The sequence below is a fragment of the Pteronotus mesoamericanus genome, unplaced genomic scaffold (assembly GCF_021234165.1).
Source record: "Pteronotus mesoamericanus isolate MK-2021 breed Mesoamerican mustached bat unplaced genomic scaffold, CSHL_Meso_final contig_192, whole genome shotgun sequence".
NCBI classification, from domain to species: domain Eukaryota; kingdom Metazoa; phylum Chordata; class Mammalia; order Chiroptera; family Mormoopidae; genus Pteronotus; species Pteronotus mesoamericanus.
The window spans coordinates 158,350-174,961 of NW_026555082.1; the positions used below are offsets into that span (position 1 = coordinate 158,350).

The 16,612-nt window shown below is 59.3% G+C and overlaps 1 protein-coding gene across 2 annotated transcripts in view; it reads left to right on the plus strand.

The window, feature by feature from the left end:
• LOC129066158 (cholesterol 24-hydroxylase) overlaps positions 1–16,016 on the plus strand; it is a 28,638-nt gene extending 12,622 nt beyond the window's left edge. For both annotated transcript variants that reach the window (XM_054567659.1, XM_054567661.1), the window contains 12 exons: positions 279–352; positions 1,024–1,110; positions 5,807–5,945; positions 6,665–6,775; positions 7,525–7,675; positions 7,808–7,870; positions 9,560–9,632; positions 11,639–11,723; positions 12,328–12,438; positions 14,302–14,390; positions 15,094–15,160; positions 15,283–16,016. In XM_054567659.1, coding sequence (XP_054423634.1) covers positions 279–352; positions 1,024–1,110; positions 5,807–5,945; positions 6,665–6,775; positions 7,525–7,675; positions 7,808–7,870; positions 9,560–9,632; positions 11,639–11,723; positions 12,328–12,438; positions 14,302–14,390; positions 15,094–15,160; positions 15,283–15,453 — 1,221 coding nt within the window. In that variant the 3' untranslated portion in view covers positions 15,454–16,016. The remainder of the gene's footprint in view (positions 1–278; positions 353–1,023; positions 1,111–5,806; positions 5,946–6,664; positions 6,776–7,524; positions 7,676–7,807; positions 7,871–9,559; positions 9,633–11,638; positions 11,724–12,327; positions 12,439–14,301; positions 14,391–15,093; positions 15,161–15,282) is intronic.
• The last annotated feature ends 596 nt before the right edge of the window (positions 16,017–16,612 follow it).

Consider the following 16,612-nt stretch of genomic DNA (forward strand, 5'->3'; position numbering starts at 1 on the left):
CCTGTGTCCCAGAGACCCTCCCTCCAGGGCTGCTCTGCTTTCAGGACAATCGCTTCACCTCTCTGTGCCCCGCCTTCCTCGTCCCTGACGAGGAGGCTGCTGCTTGAAGCCAGGACTTCCGGAGGGTTAGGTGGGGTCACACGTATGACGAGTTCACACCGTAGGTGGCGCACAGCTTGGGGTGATCATTTGGGGCCCATTTCACAAGAACCAAAACTGTAGCCTCTGCAGCCTTGCTCGGGCGCACGAGCTGATGCTGGTTTTTTGGGGATGTTTAGAAGTTCCTGATGTCAACCAAGTACAACAAGGACTCCAAGATGTACCACGCCATCCAGACTGTGTTCGGCGAGAGGTGAGGCGCGAGGAGGGGCCCTGGGGAGTGGCTGCGGGCAGAGGGCCCGTGGGCCCCAGAGCCTTGGGGTAGCATTAGGGTCCGGGGTCCTGGCTGCCAGGCACGTCACGTGTGCCGTGCATTGTGGCCACCGCCCTCGTCATTAGCACCTTTCTGCTTCCCTTTCCTCTGTGATGGCAGGTGGGGGTGAGAGGTTGCTGAGGTTGGGGCACTGCACCACTGCATTTCTTGTCTGTGCATTTATTTTTTAAAATGTTTCATTTATTTATTTTTAGAGAGGAGAAGCGAGGGAGAAAAAGAGGGAGAGAAACTGTGTGGTTGCCTCTCGAGCACCCCCTACTGGGGACTGGCCGGCAACCCAGGCCTGTGCCCTGACTGGGAATCGAACCCACGACCCTTTTGTTTGCAGGCTGGCGCTCAGTCCACTGAGCCACGCCAGCGAGGGCTTCTGTGTATTTATTTTTTATCACAGTTAAATTCACAGACCATGAAGTCCACCATTTTAATCACATTAGAGGTACAATTTGGTGGCCTTTAGAACGTCACTCACCCCGTGGCGCGACCGTCACCACTGCCTAGTCCCAGAGCACTTTTCATCACCCAAAGGGGGCCCCACACCTGTCAGGCAGCCCCTCAGCCTGTTTCTCTCACCAAGCATTTGTGTCCCGCAGGCTGTTCGGCCAAGGCCTGGTGTCCGAATGTGACTACGAGCGCTGGCACAAACAGCGGAAAGTCATGGATCTGGCCTTCAGCCGCAGGTGAGCGTGGCTGCCGGCGGGCAGGCGGGTCCCGGCTGGTCGGAGGCGGTGCTGGGCTGCCTGGCGTGTGTGGGCTTGGGAAGTGGGGTCTGCACCCGAGGGCACCCCCTCTCCCGGGCAGAAGGGACTGAGCGGAGAGGCGGGCCGGTGGGACGCGAGGCTGAGAGAGGCCCCCGTGTGGTTTGCAAACATCAACGAGGACTGAGGGGCAATGATGCCTAGAGGGTGGGGGTGGCTGCCCCCCAGGACCTCCCCTGGCCCAGGCTACCTCACGGCTCATCAGCGCTTTCTATTTTATTTATCATAGTTTTCACTTTTGGGTAACATTTTATTCTTACGTAACATATTTGGACGCAGTTCACCCACTTACAACGTGCAGTTTAATGGTTTTTTGTATATTCAACACTGGTACAACCATCAGCACCGTCAACTTCAGAACATTTTCATCACCCCTAAGAGCAGTCACCCCTCCTCTCCGATCTGTGCCCGCAGCTCCTGGAACCCACTCAGCGGCTACCTCCGTGGATTTTTCTATTCGAGTCGCTTCCTATAAACGGCATTGTACAATGTGCAGCCTTTTTCATCTGGCTTCTTTCACGTAGCATCATATTTTTGTCGTCCATTCATATTACAGGTTGTGTCAGAAATGCATTCCTTTTTATTGCCAAATAGTATTCCATTCGGTGGCTATAGCACAGTCGGCTTATCCAGTCATCCGCCGATGGACATTTGTGCTGTTTCCATTTTTTGGCTTTTGTGAATCGTGCTGCTCTGAGCATTCGTGTACAAGTTTTTGTGCGGACGTATGTTTCCATTTTTCCTGGGTGTATACCTAGGAGTGAGATGGCTGGATCACGTGGTAGGTCTGTATTTAACACTTTGAGGAAGGTAATCTCTTATTGCGACATAAGTTCAAATTTGCAGAACTGCCAGGAGGGCCTGAGGGACCCCTGTGTATCCTTTACCAGATTCGCTTTCTGTTTTTTACCATTTCTTCTCTCTGTGTGTATGTAAATATATTTATCATTCTCTATGTATTTGCATGCATATATTAATATTTAATATAGCACATATTTTAAAAACCATTTAAGGGTAATTTGGGGACATCGTGGTCCCTTCCCTTAAATATTTCTGTGTGTGTTTCCTTAGAACAAGGACATTCTCTCCCATGACTATAGCTTAGTTATCAAAATGAGGACATTTAACATCAATCTAACACTGTTATCTAATCCACAACCTATATTCAAATTTTGTCATCTGTGCACTTACAGCTCTTCTTCCCTTGTCTAGGATCCATTCCAGGTGCTCATGTTGCATTTGGTTACCATGCCTCTTTCTCCATCATTCTAGAACAGTTCTGTCTTTCCCTGACTTTCTGGACCCCACGATTGCAGGCCAGTTTTGCTGAATGTCCTTCTATTCGAGGTTGCCTGCTGCTCCCGCGTGATCACACGCAAGCCAGGCTTGGTGGCGGGACGGGCGCAGAAGTGAGGCTGTGACCCCCTCGGGGTGTGCTCGCAGGGAGCACGCGCTGTCTGTCTGTTGCTGCGGGAGGTGTTAACTTCCTCACTTGGCGAAGGCAGCGCGCTCGAGGTCCCTCCCCTGCGAAGTTCCGAGTTCGTGTGTCATTGGACTGCGGTGGGTATGCAAAGATGCCGCCTGGACTTGCACTGCCTCTGCGCCTCCAGTCTCCCTCCGGCAAGGCAGCCGCGTCGCTGCTGGGGAGGGACCTTGCTAAAATTCAGATCTGGCCACCCTGCTGCCCTGTCCTGAAGCCTTCAGGGGTCCCTATCATCTGAAAGATGGCGGTCAGACCCTGCCCCCACCCCCTTCTGGCCCCTGGACCCCTCCAGTGTTTGCACCCTCCTTTCCCCACCTTTTTGAAACCCTTGGGCTCTGCTCATGTCCCTGTCACCCCCTCTGCCTTCTGTGCTCCCTGGGGAGTCCTGTGCCTCCTCTGATACCCAGATAAGGTGTCCCCGCTTCGGGAACTTGTCCCCCAGCATCAAGGCTGAGCTCCAGCCCCTGTCACGCCACAGCGGGGGCCCCCTCCACCTCCTCACTGGACCTCGGGCCCCAGAAGGCGGGAGGAGCCCCCGCCCCGGCACCCCTGCATCCGGCGCCGCGCCGGGGCCGCCCCCCGCCCTCCAGGAGCGCCCGCAGAGCGAAGGCGCACGTGAACGAAGCGATGAACTGAAATGGCCTTGGTGGGGCTGGAGAGAGGCCAGGAGTGAGGATAGAGGGAATGGACAGGAAAGAGGCATTGATTTAACAAACACCGGCTGTACCGAGAGCCAGGGTGACGGAGGCCAGGGAAGGGGCTGTGGTCCTGGCCCTGGGGAAGCTTTGAGGTCATCAGAGGACATCGACTCTAACAAGACGACCATCCCCCCGCTGCTTGCGACTTAAATCCGCGGCATTGTCCGGGCGGACCCTGTCTGGCACGCAGGCCCTCGCATCTGAGCCGCAGTTTACATTTCATTAAAGGCCTTCACAGACATTTTAATTTTTTTAGCTAATTGTGGTAGCATCCCCGGAACATAAAATCGACCGTCTTGCCCATTGGTAGGCATCCAGTACAGTGGTATGACGCACCTTACGCGCCCCACATTTTTATGTTTTAGCCTCACAGCAGGGCAGTCATCAGAGAGCGGGCGATTTTATTGGAAATGCAAAGCTCCCCGAGCTGCATGAAAGAGGCTTTGCGCGGTGTCCGGGCTGCCCCGCCTGCGGCCCGGGCCCTCCAGCTCACTGCTTCACTAATAAACTCTCTTTCACTTTACACTCCAACAAAAAAAAAAAAAAAAAAAAAAAAAGAGTGAGAGAGAAGAAAAGGAAGTGTTTTGACCCTTGCTGAATTCTAATTCACTAATGAGGAAAAACTAGGAACTGCTGGTGAGTTTATACCCCAGCCACGATCCACATAGAAGATAATTACATGCTTTCAATAAAATTGTGAGAGCAAATGGCCAGTTTCTGCTTTTTCAGACATTACTTTTACGGAAAGACTTTGGTCCCGGTTGTTTCCACCAAAGACAAAGGGGTCGGGACCCAACGGCCCCGCTGACACTCCAGCCCCAAACGCGTCTCCGGTAGCGTCAGGAGACCAGCATCGCTGCGGTCGCCAGGCCCATGCCACCCAAAGAGCCCACTAGAGTGTGATGTAAAAGGAAAAAGAGGCAGCCGCAAATAGCCTTGCAAACAAATACGTACTTGCAAACCACGCGAGTGGGGTGAAGAAAACGACAAAGGGCGTGGGAGTGTGGAGCGGGCCTCCTTGGGGCTCAAGGGACATTGCCCCCAGGACGTGGCATTTGGGTGTCCCTCCAGAGCATGGACAGGCGTTAGGGTGGTAGCAGGGCCTGGGACAGAAGGCGCAGGGAGGAGAGCCCCAGGCAGGAGGGCGGCGCGTGCGAAGGCCCTGGGGTGGGAAGGGGCGCTGTGCCCAGGAGGCGCTCAAAGGCCATTGGAGCAGGAAGGCAGAGCTCTGGGTAGAAGCCAGCAAGGGACAGAGTCTGCCCCCCGGGGTCCAGGTGAGGATTGTTGCCTCCCTCCTAAGAGTGACAAGGTGCTTCAAAGTGTTTTAGGTGCTGAAACACTGTGTTGAAGTGCAAACACTTTGTTTAGGTGCCAAGTGTTTTGAATTGGAGCGGTGCTTTCAGGCAGGCCTGGGCTGCAGAGGGTAAGACATGCAGCCAGTGTCGGGTGGGGGCGGGGCAGCCACAGGCGGGAGGGTGCTGGCGCCTGCCCACGTGAGAGCTGGGAAGCGAGAGCAGGGCTGGCAGGTGGCAAGGGAGCGCTGGTTCTTTCCTAACTAAAAAGCATGGTTCCTTTTCCTCTTCTCCCATTTTTTAAAAATAATGTTTCTAAAAACTTTGTATTTAGAGACTTCAAATTTCTAGATGTTTTCAGAGCTAGAATAGGAGAAAGAACACCCTGATACGCTTTACCAAGATTGTTAACATTAAAAATTGCTTTTAATTTCAAAAGCAGCACTTCCTGTTAGAATAAAGTCAGAAATACATAATGTGCGAAGTGGCATCTCCCCCGCCCACTCTGTGAGGGGTACCACTTTTGTGAGTTTGGAGTGCATCCTCCCATACCTCTTTCTAAGCCTTGCGCCTGGCCGATGAGCAGGATAGCTGTCCCCAGGAGGGGGCGCTGTGGGCTGGGAGCGCTGGGTCTGAGGACTCCCGTCTGCCTTGGGTCAGTGCTGTGACTGCTCAGGGACAGGGAGCAGGGTGGGAAAGCGAGGTGCATGTGGCAGCCCGGGGTGAGGCAGGTAAGGGGCGTGGGCAGTGCCCGTGGAGAGCTTGGAGCAGAAACCGCATGGACCCTGGAGTTCCCAGAGACCATTCCTTCCTCCCGTCCCACTGTCCTCTGGAGTCTCTGCCCTGCCACATACCCTTGAGGTCAGAGTCGAGGGGTCCAGTGGCAGACAGAGGATGCAGAGAACCATCAGGACAAGGTCAAAGGGACAGCAGCCACCCTGAGTGGAGGGGAATGGTAGACCCCAAGGCTTAGCTTGATTACTGGAATGCCCACCTGGGGGCGGGGCCTTGAGGGGAGGCCAGGAAGGCTGGGCGGGGCCCCGCCTCCACTCTGCACACTGGCCTCCCTCCAGCGAGGAGTCCTCAGGTCAGCCGAAGCCTTGCGCTGGTCCCCGCAGCTGCTGATGGGTGTCCTGTCTTCCCAGCTCCTTGGTCAGCTTGATGGAAACATTCAACGAGAAAGCGGAGCAGCTGGTGGAGATCCTGGAGGCCAAGGCGGATGGGCAGACCCCGGTGTCCATGCAGGAAATGCTGACCTGCACCACCGTGGACATCCTGGCCAAGGTGCCGGGGGGACGCGGGGCTTGGGACACAGGCTGTGGGGTGGGGCGTGCCGCCTGGTGGAGGGCTCCCCGCCTTCCCTTCCTTGCTTGTCTCCTCTCCCTGCTGCTCCTCCACGCGTCAGCCATCCCTTCTCTGGGCTGCGAGCTTCATCTCTCCTTGACTATTCTAGACACCTAGTGTGAGCCTGGAGCTTCTAACTCCTCTCAAAATGGACCCCGAGAGGTGTGGGGACTGGCCTGTGACCGGTCAGAGGCAGAGAAGCAGGACTGGGTCTGAGGTCCGCCTGACTCCCACCCTGAAGCCCACCTCCCTCCCAAGTCCCCCGTGGGTCATGGCGTGGCTTTTTACCCCGGCAGACCCAGCAACATGGCCCAGAGAACCCCAGACCCAGGGAAAGGCCGGTCAGCAGCTAGAGAGTGGAGACAGTGCGTGAAGAGTCATTGTCATTTGACAACTCACTGGGAAGCTGGGTGCAGAATGGGGAAGTGCGTCTTGTCAAGGAAGGAGTCCGAGGCTTATTTAGTGGCTACTACCCACTACTTACTCCTCACCACATTGAACAGGGCTGGAATTACCATGGCTCAGCGTAAGAGGTCAATGACACAACGCACATCAGCCCTCCGCCAGGGCCTGGGTCTCCGGGGAAATGGTGCCAAGCTCCGCCCAGGTCTTCGGTCCTCCCATTCCCGAGGTCTGACCTCGCCCTTCTCTCTCCTCAGGCGGCATTTGGCATGGAGACGAGCATGCTGCTGGGAGCCCAGAAGCCTCTGTCCGGGAAAGTGAAGCTAATCCTGGAGGGCATCAGTGCTTCCCGCAACACCCTGGCGAAGGTACCGCCTTGGCGCCGCGTCCGGGGACCCGCCGCCCTGGCCTGTGTTGCCCTCATTGGCTGGAGCACCACCTCCAGCGTGCTTGTCTGAAGTGACTTCTGACTCAGTTAGGATTTGCATACATTGCCTAAAGTAGAGGCTCAAAAGGAAACTGGTTTAAGTAAATTAGGAGTAAATCTTTCTCTAGTGTAAAATGACACTAGAGTGCCCCTGAAACAAGCAATCTAAGGATGCTTAGGATGACTCCACAATGTCAAGTGTTCCCGGATTTCCTTTTGTTCTAGTATCTCCCGCACATCACCTCATTGTCATAAGATGGCTGCTGCAGCTCCGACTATCGCCTCCCATTTGGCAGTCCTCTGACACCTCCCCATGTTTACAGCTGCTGATTCCGTATCACTGCCCTCTGGCTGTGGTTTCCTCCGTCACTGCGGTCCCAACTGTCTTCGTCCTTCAGGGATCCCTTCTTATTTTCCAAAGCTTCCTGAATATTTTCAGGCATCTTTCCCATCTCTTCTAGGGATCTGGAGCCAGAAGGGGAAGCTGATGAATGTTTAGGCTTAGCTGGTCTCGATCTAGTCTCCCGGGCTCCTTTATTTTTTTCTAGAATTTTCTCACATTCTTCCTACCTCCCTGCTTGCTGGTGCTGCTGTGGTTTTATTGCCATTGCCGAGCTGGGGGGAGAGGGGAGAGGGGAGAGGGAGGCGAATGCGCTCAGTGGACCCTCTTGCGCCGGAACTTTCTTTTAGTTCATGCCCGGGAAGTGGAAGCAGCTGCGCGAGATCCGGGAAAGTGTCCGCTTTCTGCGCCAGGTGGGCAAGGACTGGGTCCAGCGTCGCAGGGAGGCCCTGAAGAGGGGAGAGGACGTCCCTGCCGACATCCTCACGCAGATTCTCAAAGGTGCGGGGGCTCCCTGCGAGGGCGGCTGGCCAGGCCTCCCGTCAGGGTGTCTTCACGAGCTGTGGGGAAGGGAACAGGAATGAGGGTGTCGCAGGCGCTGCTGCGGGGCCTGAGCCGCTCCTTGTCTTTCAGCTGAAGAGGGCGCCCAGGACGACGAGATTCTGCTGGACAACTTTGTCACCTTCTTCATTGCTGGTTCGTAGTTTCGTCGGTGATCAAGGGCCCAAAGCTTTGCAGAACTGATGGGACCGTGACTCAGAGATTTCTCTGGCTGGCTGAGCGGAGTTATGCTGCAGAATTGGGGGGCCGGATGAGGGCAGCGGAAGCCTCTTCTCTCCGCTTAGGGAGGTCCAGGGGGCCCTCTTGGTGGCCCCTGACCTGTGAATGGAGCTGACAGGCATGGGGACTTGTGATGCTGTCTTTCTGGGTTCAGGAGAGCTTGGCCATGTGAATTCAAGCTACCCCCTTCCTCAGAATTTGTGCAGAGCAGCTTCATTTATTTGCTCCTCAAATAGTTCTTGAGCATCTACCTTCACCTAGATCTTCAGGGAACCCCCAGGTGCTGCTTCCTCAGGGAAGCCCTCCGTGATTGCCCCGACTCATCAGGCCCCAGTTAGAAGCTCAGCACGCTGCCCAGCGCTCCTCCACCCGCCCGGCTCATGGTTTCGGTAGCACACGTGTCGGTGTGATGCCATGAGGCCCGTCTCCGCCGGCAGATGGCAGGCGTGGAGAGCGAGGGTTGTGTTGTTTCGCTCACCTCTGTATTCCCAGCGCCCAGTGCAGCAGGTACCTGTGAAGCCTGGATGAAATGAACGAACAGGTCCATGGACCTTAGGCTCGGGGAGACAGAGGTGAACACAGTCTGAGGGGGGCGGTAGAGAGACAGTCTGAGGGGGGCGGTAGAGAGACAGACAGACAGACAGACAGACAGCTGAATTGGTTGGGAACCTTGCTGGGCGGTGGGTTCTCGGAGCGGGGAGGAGAGACGCAAGCTGCCCTGCGCTCCCTGGGCCCCTGTGGTGTCTGGACACAGGGCTCGGGCTGGGCTGTGAGGAACCCAAACCACAGGGGGCGGCCACCCGCCAGGGCCAGGACGGGCTTCTGGCTGCTGCTGCTGTCCCGGCGCAGCCGCCGCCCTGGCCCGGACGCCCCCCCTCCCCTCCCCGGAGTGCCCGGGCCTCCCTTCCCAGCACTGCCTGCCAGAGGGTGCAGCCCCTCCTCTCTCCTCAAGCAGCCCCCCACCCTCCCGGGCCCCCTTGGCAGGCCGCGGCTACCACCTGGAAGGCCACCTGCCCCGGTAGAGGAGATCCCTGTGATGTAGGCAGCACCCCCTCCCAGGCCAGCTGGGCGCTCTCACTATCACCTGGGCCCGGTCCTGCCAGAACTCAGAATCGGCCCTCCTGCAGGGTCCCCTGCCCACGCAGGGGCAGCCACCTGGCGTCCCCGCGCCTGGAGGCGTGCTCCCCCCAGGCCTCAGGGGCTGGCACCCGCAGCTTGGGGAGAACACGGCCTTGGGCTCAAATGCCTGCGTGACCTGAGTCCCAGCTCTGTTCTCCCTGCTGTGTGACTTCAGAGACCCATACTTCTCTCAGCCTCAGCTTTCTCGCCTGCAAAATGGGGAGAGGCGTCCCTCCAGGCCAGGCCAGGCCAGGCGCAAGGACGGCTGCAGGAAGGGGCTTTCAGAGTGTGAAAACTGGACGCACAGGGGTGATGCCGTTGACCCGACCACACTGGCTGGCGTCGGGTGCTGTGGAGGTGCACAGGCGTCCCTTTATATCCGTGTGTCCAGCACAGCCACAGGGGCTGCCGTGAGGGCCTGAACTGCCACCAGGCCCGCAGCCACTCTATCCCACGTGGCGCTGCCACTGTCCTCCTCTCCTGCAGGCCACGAGACCTCTGCCAACCACTTGGCATTCACGGTGATGGAGCTGTCACGCCAGCCCGAGATCTTGGCGAGGTACTTGGGGGGGCAGGAGGTGGGAGGCTTCCCCTGATGTGGGTGAAGGGTCTGTCTGATGACATTCCTAGAGGGCCACCTGCTCCCACCTCCCATGGCTGAGCCGTCCGCACTGTGTCCTGCTTGTCTCCACCCCAGGGCCTTTGCACATGCTGTTCCTTCTCTGGAAGCTCCTTTCCCTGCCTTTCTCCTAGAGAACAACAGCTCTTCTTTCTCCTCCTCCCCCTTCCTCCTCTCCTTCTCCTTCTCCTACTTCTCAGACCCCTAAAACAGCCACTAGCATCCTCTCAACTCATCAATGCATTTTCTCCTGGGACTGTTTGCTTCAAGTCATGGGTCCAGAAGCTCCAAGAGGCCAGGGACAGTGGCTCTTCCCGCCCCACGGTCCACTGGGTGCTCGACTGGGGCTGCCCCTGAGGCCTGAGCAGGGTCCCCACTGAAGTGCGGGGGGAGCGCTGGCCTTCAGCGGGCTGGACGAGGCGGGCGTGCCCGGAGAGGTGGCCTTGAGCGGGGCCGTTGGTGTCCTCACCTACGAACAGGTTCCCTCAGGCACGGTTGCCCAGATTGACTGGGCCAAAGGTGACAGCCCTCCAAAAATGCCACCAGGCGTTGGGGGCGGGGGTTCGGGGGGCGCTGGGGAGAGGGGCAGGGACCCGCCACTAGTGGTCCTCACAGTATAAAAGGGCGGAGTGAATGGCTTCTTGAGACTATGAAATAGTTTATTAGGTTTCTAAAGAGATGTAATAATAATATGCTCTTTATGAAACTTGAAAAAGAGCCAAATAGTTAAAATAATAATAATAATAAATCCGTCCAGGGTGGCCCCACCCACCCAGGGGCAGTTCACAGTTAACTTTTCACCCCACGTCATCGTAACCTCTTCCCAAAACCACTTTTTAAAAACATTACAGTCAAACCTACATATATAACATGAAATGCACCATTTTAACTATTTTAACCGTACAGCTCCGGGGCATTAAGTGCAGCCTCAGTGTCAGGGGCCTAACCCCGCCGCCCGGCCCCAGGACCCAAACTGAAAACACGTTAAACACGAACTCCCTGCCCCCTGCCGACCCCCGACGACACGCAGCCCACCTTCTGCCTACTGCTCAGCTGCTCTAAGTGCCCCCCAGGAGTGGGGTCAGCTGCTGTTTGTCCTCTGGTGACCGGCTTGTTTCACTGTGCACACTGTCCTCAAGGTCTGTCCCCAAGGCAGCAGGTGTCAGAATGCCCTTCCTTCTTGAGACCGCGCCGTCTGCCACCTTGTGGATGGGCCGCGCCTGGCCGTCCGCCCGTGGACACTTAGGTGGCTTCCACCATTTGGCTGTTGAGAATAACGCCGCTCCCGCATGAGTGCGCAAAGATTTGTCCGAGACCTCACTTTCGGGACTCTTGGGTGGGCACCGGCAGGTGGGACTGGCGAGTCCTGTGGTGAGGCCGCGTTTCCTTTCTGAGGAGCCCGCCATGCCCTCTTGCACCTGCGCCGTTCCCTTTCCCGCCGAGGGCGCTCAGGACTCGCTTCTCGGCGCCCCCGCTGTACGTGCGCGCTCTTCTGTCGTTGCTAACAGCGCCCCCCGGTGGGCGTGAGGTGGTCCCCATCCGCTCCCGTGCTGCATGCTGTTCTCACAGGGCATGTCGCAAGGTCCACCCCACTGGTGTCCCTGTGCCGCTTAGTCTGCTGTCTCCAGCCATCGGTGGCTGTGGCCCAGGCTGAGACGGGCGTCTGTGTGCACAGCCTTGTTCTGTGTGCACTGATTTCCTGCAGCCGGTTCCCCGCAGCGAACCCAAAGCGTGATGTTGTAAAGGGCCCTGGGATGTCGTTCCCACCTGCTTGGGCACCTTGGCTCGGGCGTGGCGGAGCCTGGAGTCTTCAACAACGGGGTGGGCAGGGTTCCCAGGCAGGGAGCCCCAGCCCCTCTCGCACGCTCCCTTCCACCCGCCCTTCTTGAAACTCACGTGGGGGTGTCTGTCCTCAGAGGTGAACTTGTCTTTGTCCGACCCAATAGGCTGCAGGCCGAGGTGGACGAGGTCATCGGTTCTAAGAGGCACCTGGACTATGAGGACCTGGGGAGACTGCAGTACCTGTCCCAGGTGTGTGTGCGGCGGACAGAAGCTTCCGGACAGGTGTGGGTGATTCATCGATCCAGGCCTGCAGCCTCCCCAGCCCATTAGAACAGGGCTCTCTGACCTCGTTGCTCAGGGGAGTCCTCTGGGGGATTAAAACACTCCCGGGCCCACGCTGCCCCTGGACCAATGACATCAAAGTCGTGGGTGGGCCTGGGCCGCAGCCGGTGACAGCTGCCCAGGTGACTCCAACGTGCAGCCACTCAGCGAGGCGGGCTGTGTCCGCACTTCCCAGCTCAGCCAGGGCTCTGCAGGCCCAGCAGCCCTTCCCCGGGAGGCTAAGCGCAGCGGGAGGCCTTGCGGGGGGCGGCGCGGTGGGGGGCGGGGGGAGCCCTGGTTCAGAGGGAGGCCTGGCTCCTGGTCCGGGCTCTGCCCCTGTGGCTTTGCAAAACCTCCTTCTTCTGGGCCTCAGCTTCTTCTGTCATATGAGGGGTTGAACACAAATGGGCCCAGGACCCCGTGCTGGACGTGAGAGCATGTTCAGCTCCATGAGCGGGAGCAGAGCTGGGTCCGGGGCACGTTCCCTGGGACCCTCTGACTTCTCTGCCTACCTCCCATGTGGCTCCTGCAGGTCCTCAAAGAGTCGCTGAGGCTCTACCCGCCAGCGTGGGGCACCTTTCGCCTACTGGAAGAGGAGACCTTGATCGACGGGGTCAGGGTCCCCGGCAACACCCCGCTCCTAGTGAGTGGGGCCCGCCTGCCCCTCGCCCCCCGCCCCCAGGGCAGATGCCAGTTCGGGCTCTCCTCTGGAGCCAGGGAAGTATGCGGCCCCACTCAGCGCTGGCTGCCCTGTGAGGTCCCCTTGCCCTTCGTGCTGCCCGGTGTGAGACTGCAGGGGGCGAGGCAGGCAGGGGACCCATTTCCAGCTGAGGACGCTGAGTCTCAGAGAGGTTTTCAGTGGTTGGTTCTCTTGCTTTGTCTTGTGTAGGAAAACCTTCCCCCGCATGCAGTCAGCATATTCACTGACCTTGTCTTCTAACACTTTTACGTTTTCCCTTTGGAAGTTAAATTCTTACCTACTTGGAATTGATCTTGTATGGGGTGGGAGGTAGGGACGTGGGTTTGTCTGCTCGGGCCCCCTTAACAAAGCACCCCTGCCTAGGGGGCTTCCACTGCAGAAGCGCACTGTCTCGGGGCCCAGCAGGCCGGGAGGCCGAGGGCGAGCTGTGGCCGGGCTGGTTTCCTCGGAGCCTCTCGCCTGGGCCTGCGGGCGCCGCCTTCTCCCTGCGTCCTCACGTGGCCTCTGTGTGTGTGTCTGTGCCCTCATCTCCTCTCCCGATAGGGACACCAGTCAGATTGGGTGAGGGCCCACCCCAGTGACCTCATGTTACCTTAGGTGCCTCGATTAAGACCCCCTCTCCAAATACAGTCACAATTCAGCCTGTGACGGGACGCGTTTTTGTTTCTATTTTCCTGAAGGGGAACGCCGCGGTTGCCGTCCCTTTTGCGTGGTGCCCCTTCCCCAGGGCTCGGCCACGCCTCCCAGTGTGTACCAAAGGCTCATCTGTGTGTGGGGTTCTTTATTCCATTTATCTGTCTTTTTTTTTTTTACACCCATGCACCAGTGCCACCTGCCTTAACAACCACCCCTTTAAAGACTACGCCCTCACCCCTGACCGGACAGGGCCCTGTGGCTGACTCTTGACCCAGGGGTGCAGCCCCGTTGGGCCGCCAGTGGGCAGACCCGGGCTCCCAGCCCGGCCCTGCTCCCGGCTGGCCGGGCCCTCTCAGGCGAGACCCTGAGACCCCAGGCTTTAGTGCTGTCCTCGTAAGATGGGGTTGGCGACACCTGGGTCACAGCTTATTGAGAAGAGTCAGTGGGGTGATATACATCCCGTGTCTGGCCAAAATCCCGGCACAGAGCAGCGCCCCCAGCTGAGCTGAGACGCCTCCCCGCCCCCACTCTGCGGAGCTCAGTTCCGGGCGCTTCTCTACCCCCGGGCTGCCTGGACCCTGGAGACGGGGACAGAGCGGCTCAGGGAGATGCCCCATGAAGGCCGGCACCCAGCGCCCTAGTGATGGGGTGGCGTGCGTGGCCCCTGGGGGCAGGCCGCGGAGCATCACCCCAATCAGGAGGTGAAAGGCCGGGGGCTGCTGCCCCATACCCCCAAGCAAGCCTGGTGCTGAATCTCGAAACAGCAGCAGCTCTCGGGATCTAGAGAAAGGCGGCCTCGCAGCAGACCTGACTTGGAACCTCAGTGACTTCAGGCGAATCATAAACCTTTCCGAGCCTCAGTGTCCTCATCTGTAAAATTGGGATAATAGTATCTCTTCCACAGTGGGGTGGGGGCAAGCCTGGGACAATGTAGCACGCCAGCTGGTAGTCAGTGGCGCACTGGCTGTCCCCTTTCTTCCTCTAAGAGACTTTCCAGGGGCCAGTGGTGTTCCACGCGGGCCCGGACAGGTGGGTGGCTAAAGCCAGGGGTGCGGGGGGGTGGGGGACTCCTCTGCTCCAAGTCACCCCATTGGGTGGCTGCAGTAGGTGGGGGAGGTGTGAGGAGACCCATCCTTGGAAGCAGAGACAGGCATATCCCCTGCCCGGCAGTTCAGCACCTACGTCATGGGGCGGATGGACACATACTTTGAGGACCCACTGACTTTCAACCCGGATCGCTTCGGCCCCAAAGCACCCAAGTAAGTCTCTCTCTGAGCTGTCCACGAGTGGAGGCCTGGGGGAGGGGGTGGTCCCAGGGGCCTCTGGCCTGAGCTGCCTGTGCCCACGGAGCCCACCTAGCCTTCCGGATCGACGTGAGGGAGTTGTGAGCCCCACTGGGCCCCCTTTAAAGGGGGAGGAGACTGCAGCTCAGAGAGGTTAGGTAGCATGCCCAGGGGTGCACAGCCAGCAAGAGGCAGAGCTGGGGCCTGGGCCCATGCTCACAACCAGTGCCTTATACCAGGAAGCCCTGTGACTTGGGCAAGTGACTGCACCTCTTGGCCTTGATGTTCCCATCTGAGAAACGGGAAGCCCGAGAGAGTTAAAGCTCCGAGGCGGTGGCAGGGGGGGGCGCCAAGCTCCAGGGGCAGACCCCTGAGTCCGGACCCAGACTGCACAGAGCTGGGCACGCGACCGCCCGAATGAGCAAGTGCTCCAGGGCCTTGGGCGGGTCTCTCTGCCTCTCGGAGCCTCGTTCCTCCGTCTGAGAAGTGGGGGCACTTTCCCCACCTCACAGCTCCTTCCGGAAGGCTCGGGAGAGGGGTACGTGAGAAGGTGCTGAGCTGGAGCTTAGCAGCGGCAGCCGCTGTTTTCCGTGTGAGCAGACCCCAGCCCGGCCTGTCATGGGGCGGCCGCCTCCTGACACCTTCCCCCCCCACCTGACGCCTTTTTCCCCCACCGCAGGCCAAGGTTCACCTACTTCCCCTTCTCGCTGGGACCCCGCTCCTGCATTGGACAGCAGTTCGCTCAGGTAGGTGGCCCGGGCTGCAGGAGGGGCTGCCCCGGGCTGGGGGCCGGGGACCCAGCGGCCACGGCGTTTGTGCTCACTGACCACCCGCTCTCCCCCCCTGCCCGCCCGCCCACCGTGCACAGATGGAGGTGAAGGTGGTCATGGCCAAGCTGCTGCAGAGGCTGGAGTTCCGGCTGGTGCCCGGGCAGCGGTTCGGCCTGCAGGAGCAGGCCACGCTCAAGCCGCTGGACCCCGTCATCTGCACCTTGCAGCCCCGGGGCTGGCAGCCCGCGCCCCCGCCCCCGCCCTGCTGAGGGCGCCTGCGGCAGAACTGGACTCCTCGGGCAAGGGCCTCGCCCACCCTCCTCTGCGACCCACTGCCACCGTCCTGCCCCTCCGCTCCTCTGTCCTCTTCCTTGGGGGCACCCTCCATGCTGGCTCCCAGAGAGCCCTCTGCCAACCCCCTCCTGCTTCATGCCCCTCAGAGACCCCTGTCTGCTGCTAACTCCACTGCCCTTCCTGGAACAGCCTCTCCCTAACTCCCAGCTGCCACCCGGATGTGCCACAGTCTCCCCTCGCCTCTTTGCACAGGCCACTCCCTCTGCCAGACACCCTAACACTTGCTCACTCCCTGAAGCCCTCTTCAGGTGTCACCTCCTCCGGGAAGCCCTCCCTGCTACCCCCGGCTGGGCCAGGGGCCCCTCCTCTGTGCTCCCTTGGTCACCTGTGCTACCTCTAACACCACACTGACCACTGTATCGTGAGCATCCTTCGAAGTGACCGATCGCCCTGCCCCGGCCGCGAGCGCCTCAGGCGCGGGGTCCGTGTGTGACTCGTCTCTGCGGCCCCCCACGCCCTCCGAGGGCCTGGCACAGAGTCGATGCTCAATAAATATGTGTTGGCTGCATGAATGATGGGCCAGACCAGGCCAGGGTGTTCGGCCCTGTTTGCTCCCCTGTAAGATGGGGGGACGTTGAGGCTGGTCTCTCTAGGGGCCGACACAGCTCTGGAAGCTGCCCCCGGAGAGGCCCCGCCACTGTCCCCTGGGAGAAAGTCGCCCAGGTTATGGGGAGGGCCCGGGGTCCCCTTGTCGGTGCTCCTGGGTGAGGAGTGAGGTGGGGATGACGGGCCGGACTTCGAGGGCTGGACTGGCCACGGCCTGGGCCCTGGGCCGGTGCTGTCCGGGGTGTTTCCAACAAGCGCTCTGACTCCCCATGTAGCTCGGAGGCTGGGCCCCGGAGCCCCTCCGGGGGGCAGTTGGTGGAGCCGAGCACCTGGGGGCCTGGCCTAACACCTCTGACATCCTTGTCATCTGCTGGCACAATGCTGCCCCTTCCGATCTGGTTGGAGGCCAGTGAGGGGCCGGCCGCTGATGGTGGGACTGTAACCCTCACACGGGGGGCGGGGGGCGAGGGAGCGGCCCCTTCCTCCCCGGGGCTTCCGTCCGGCCACGGGCCTGTGATGCTGGCCCCT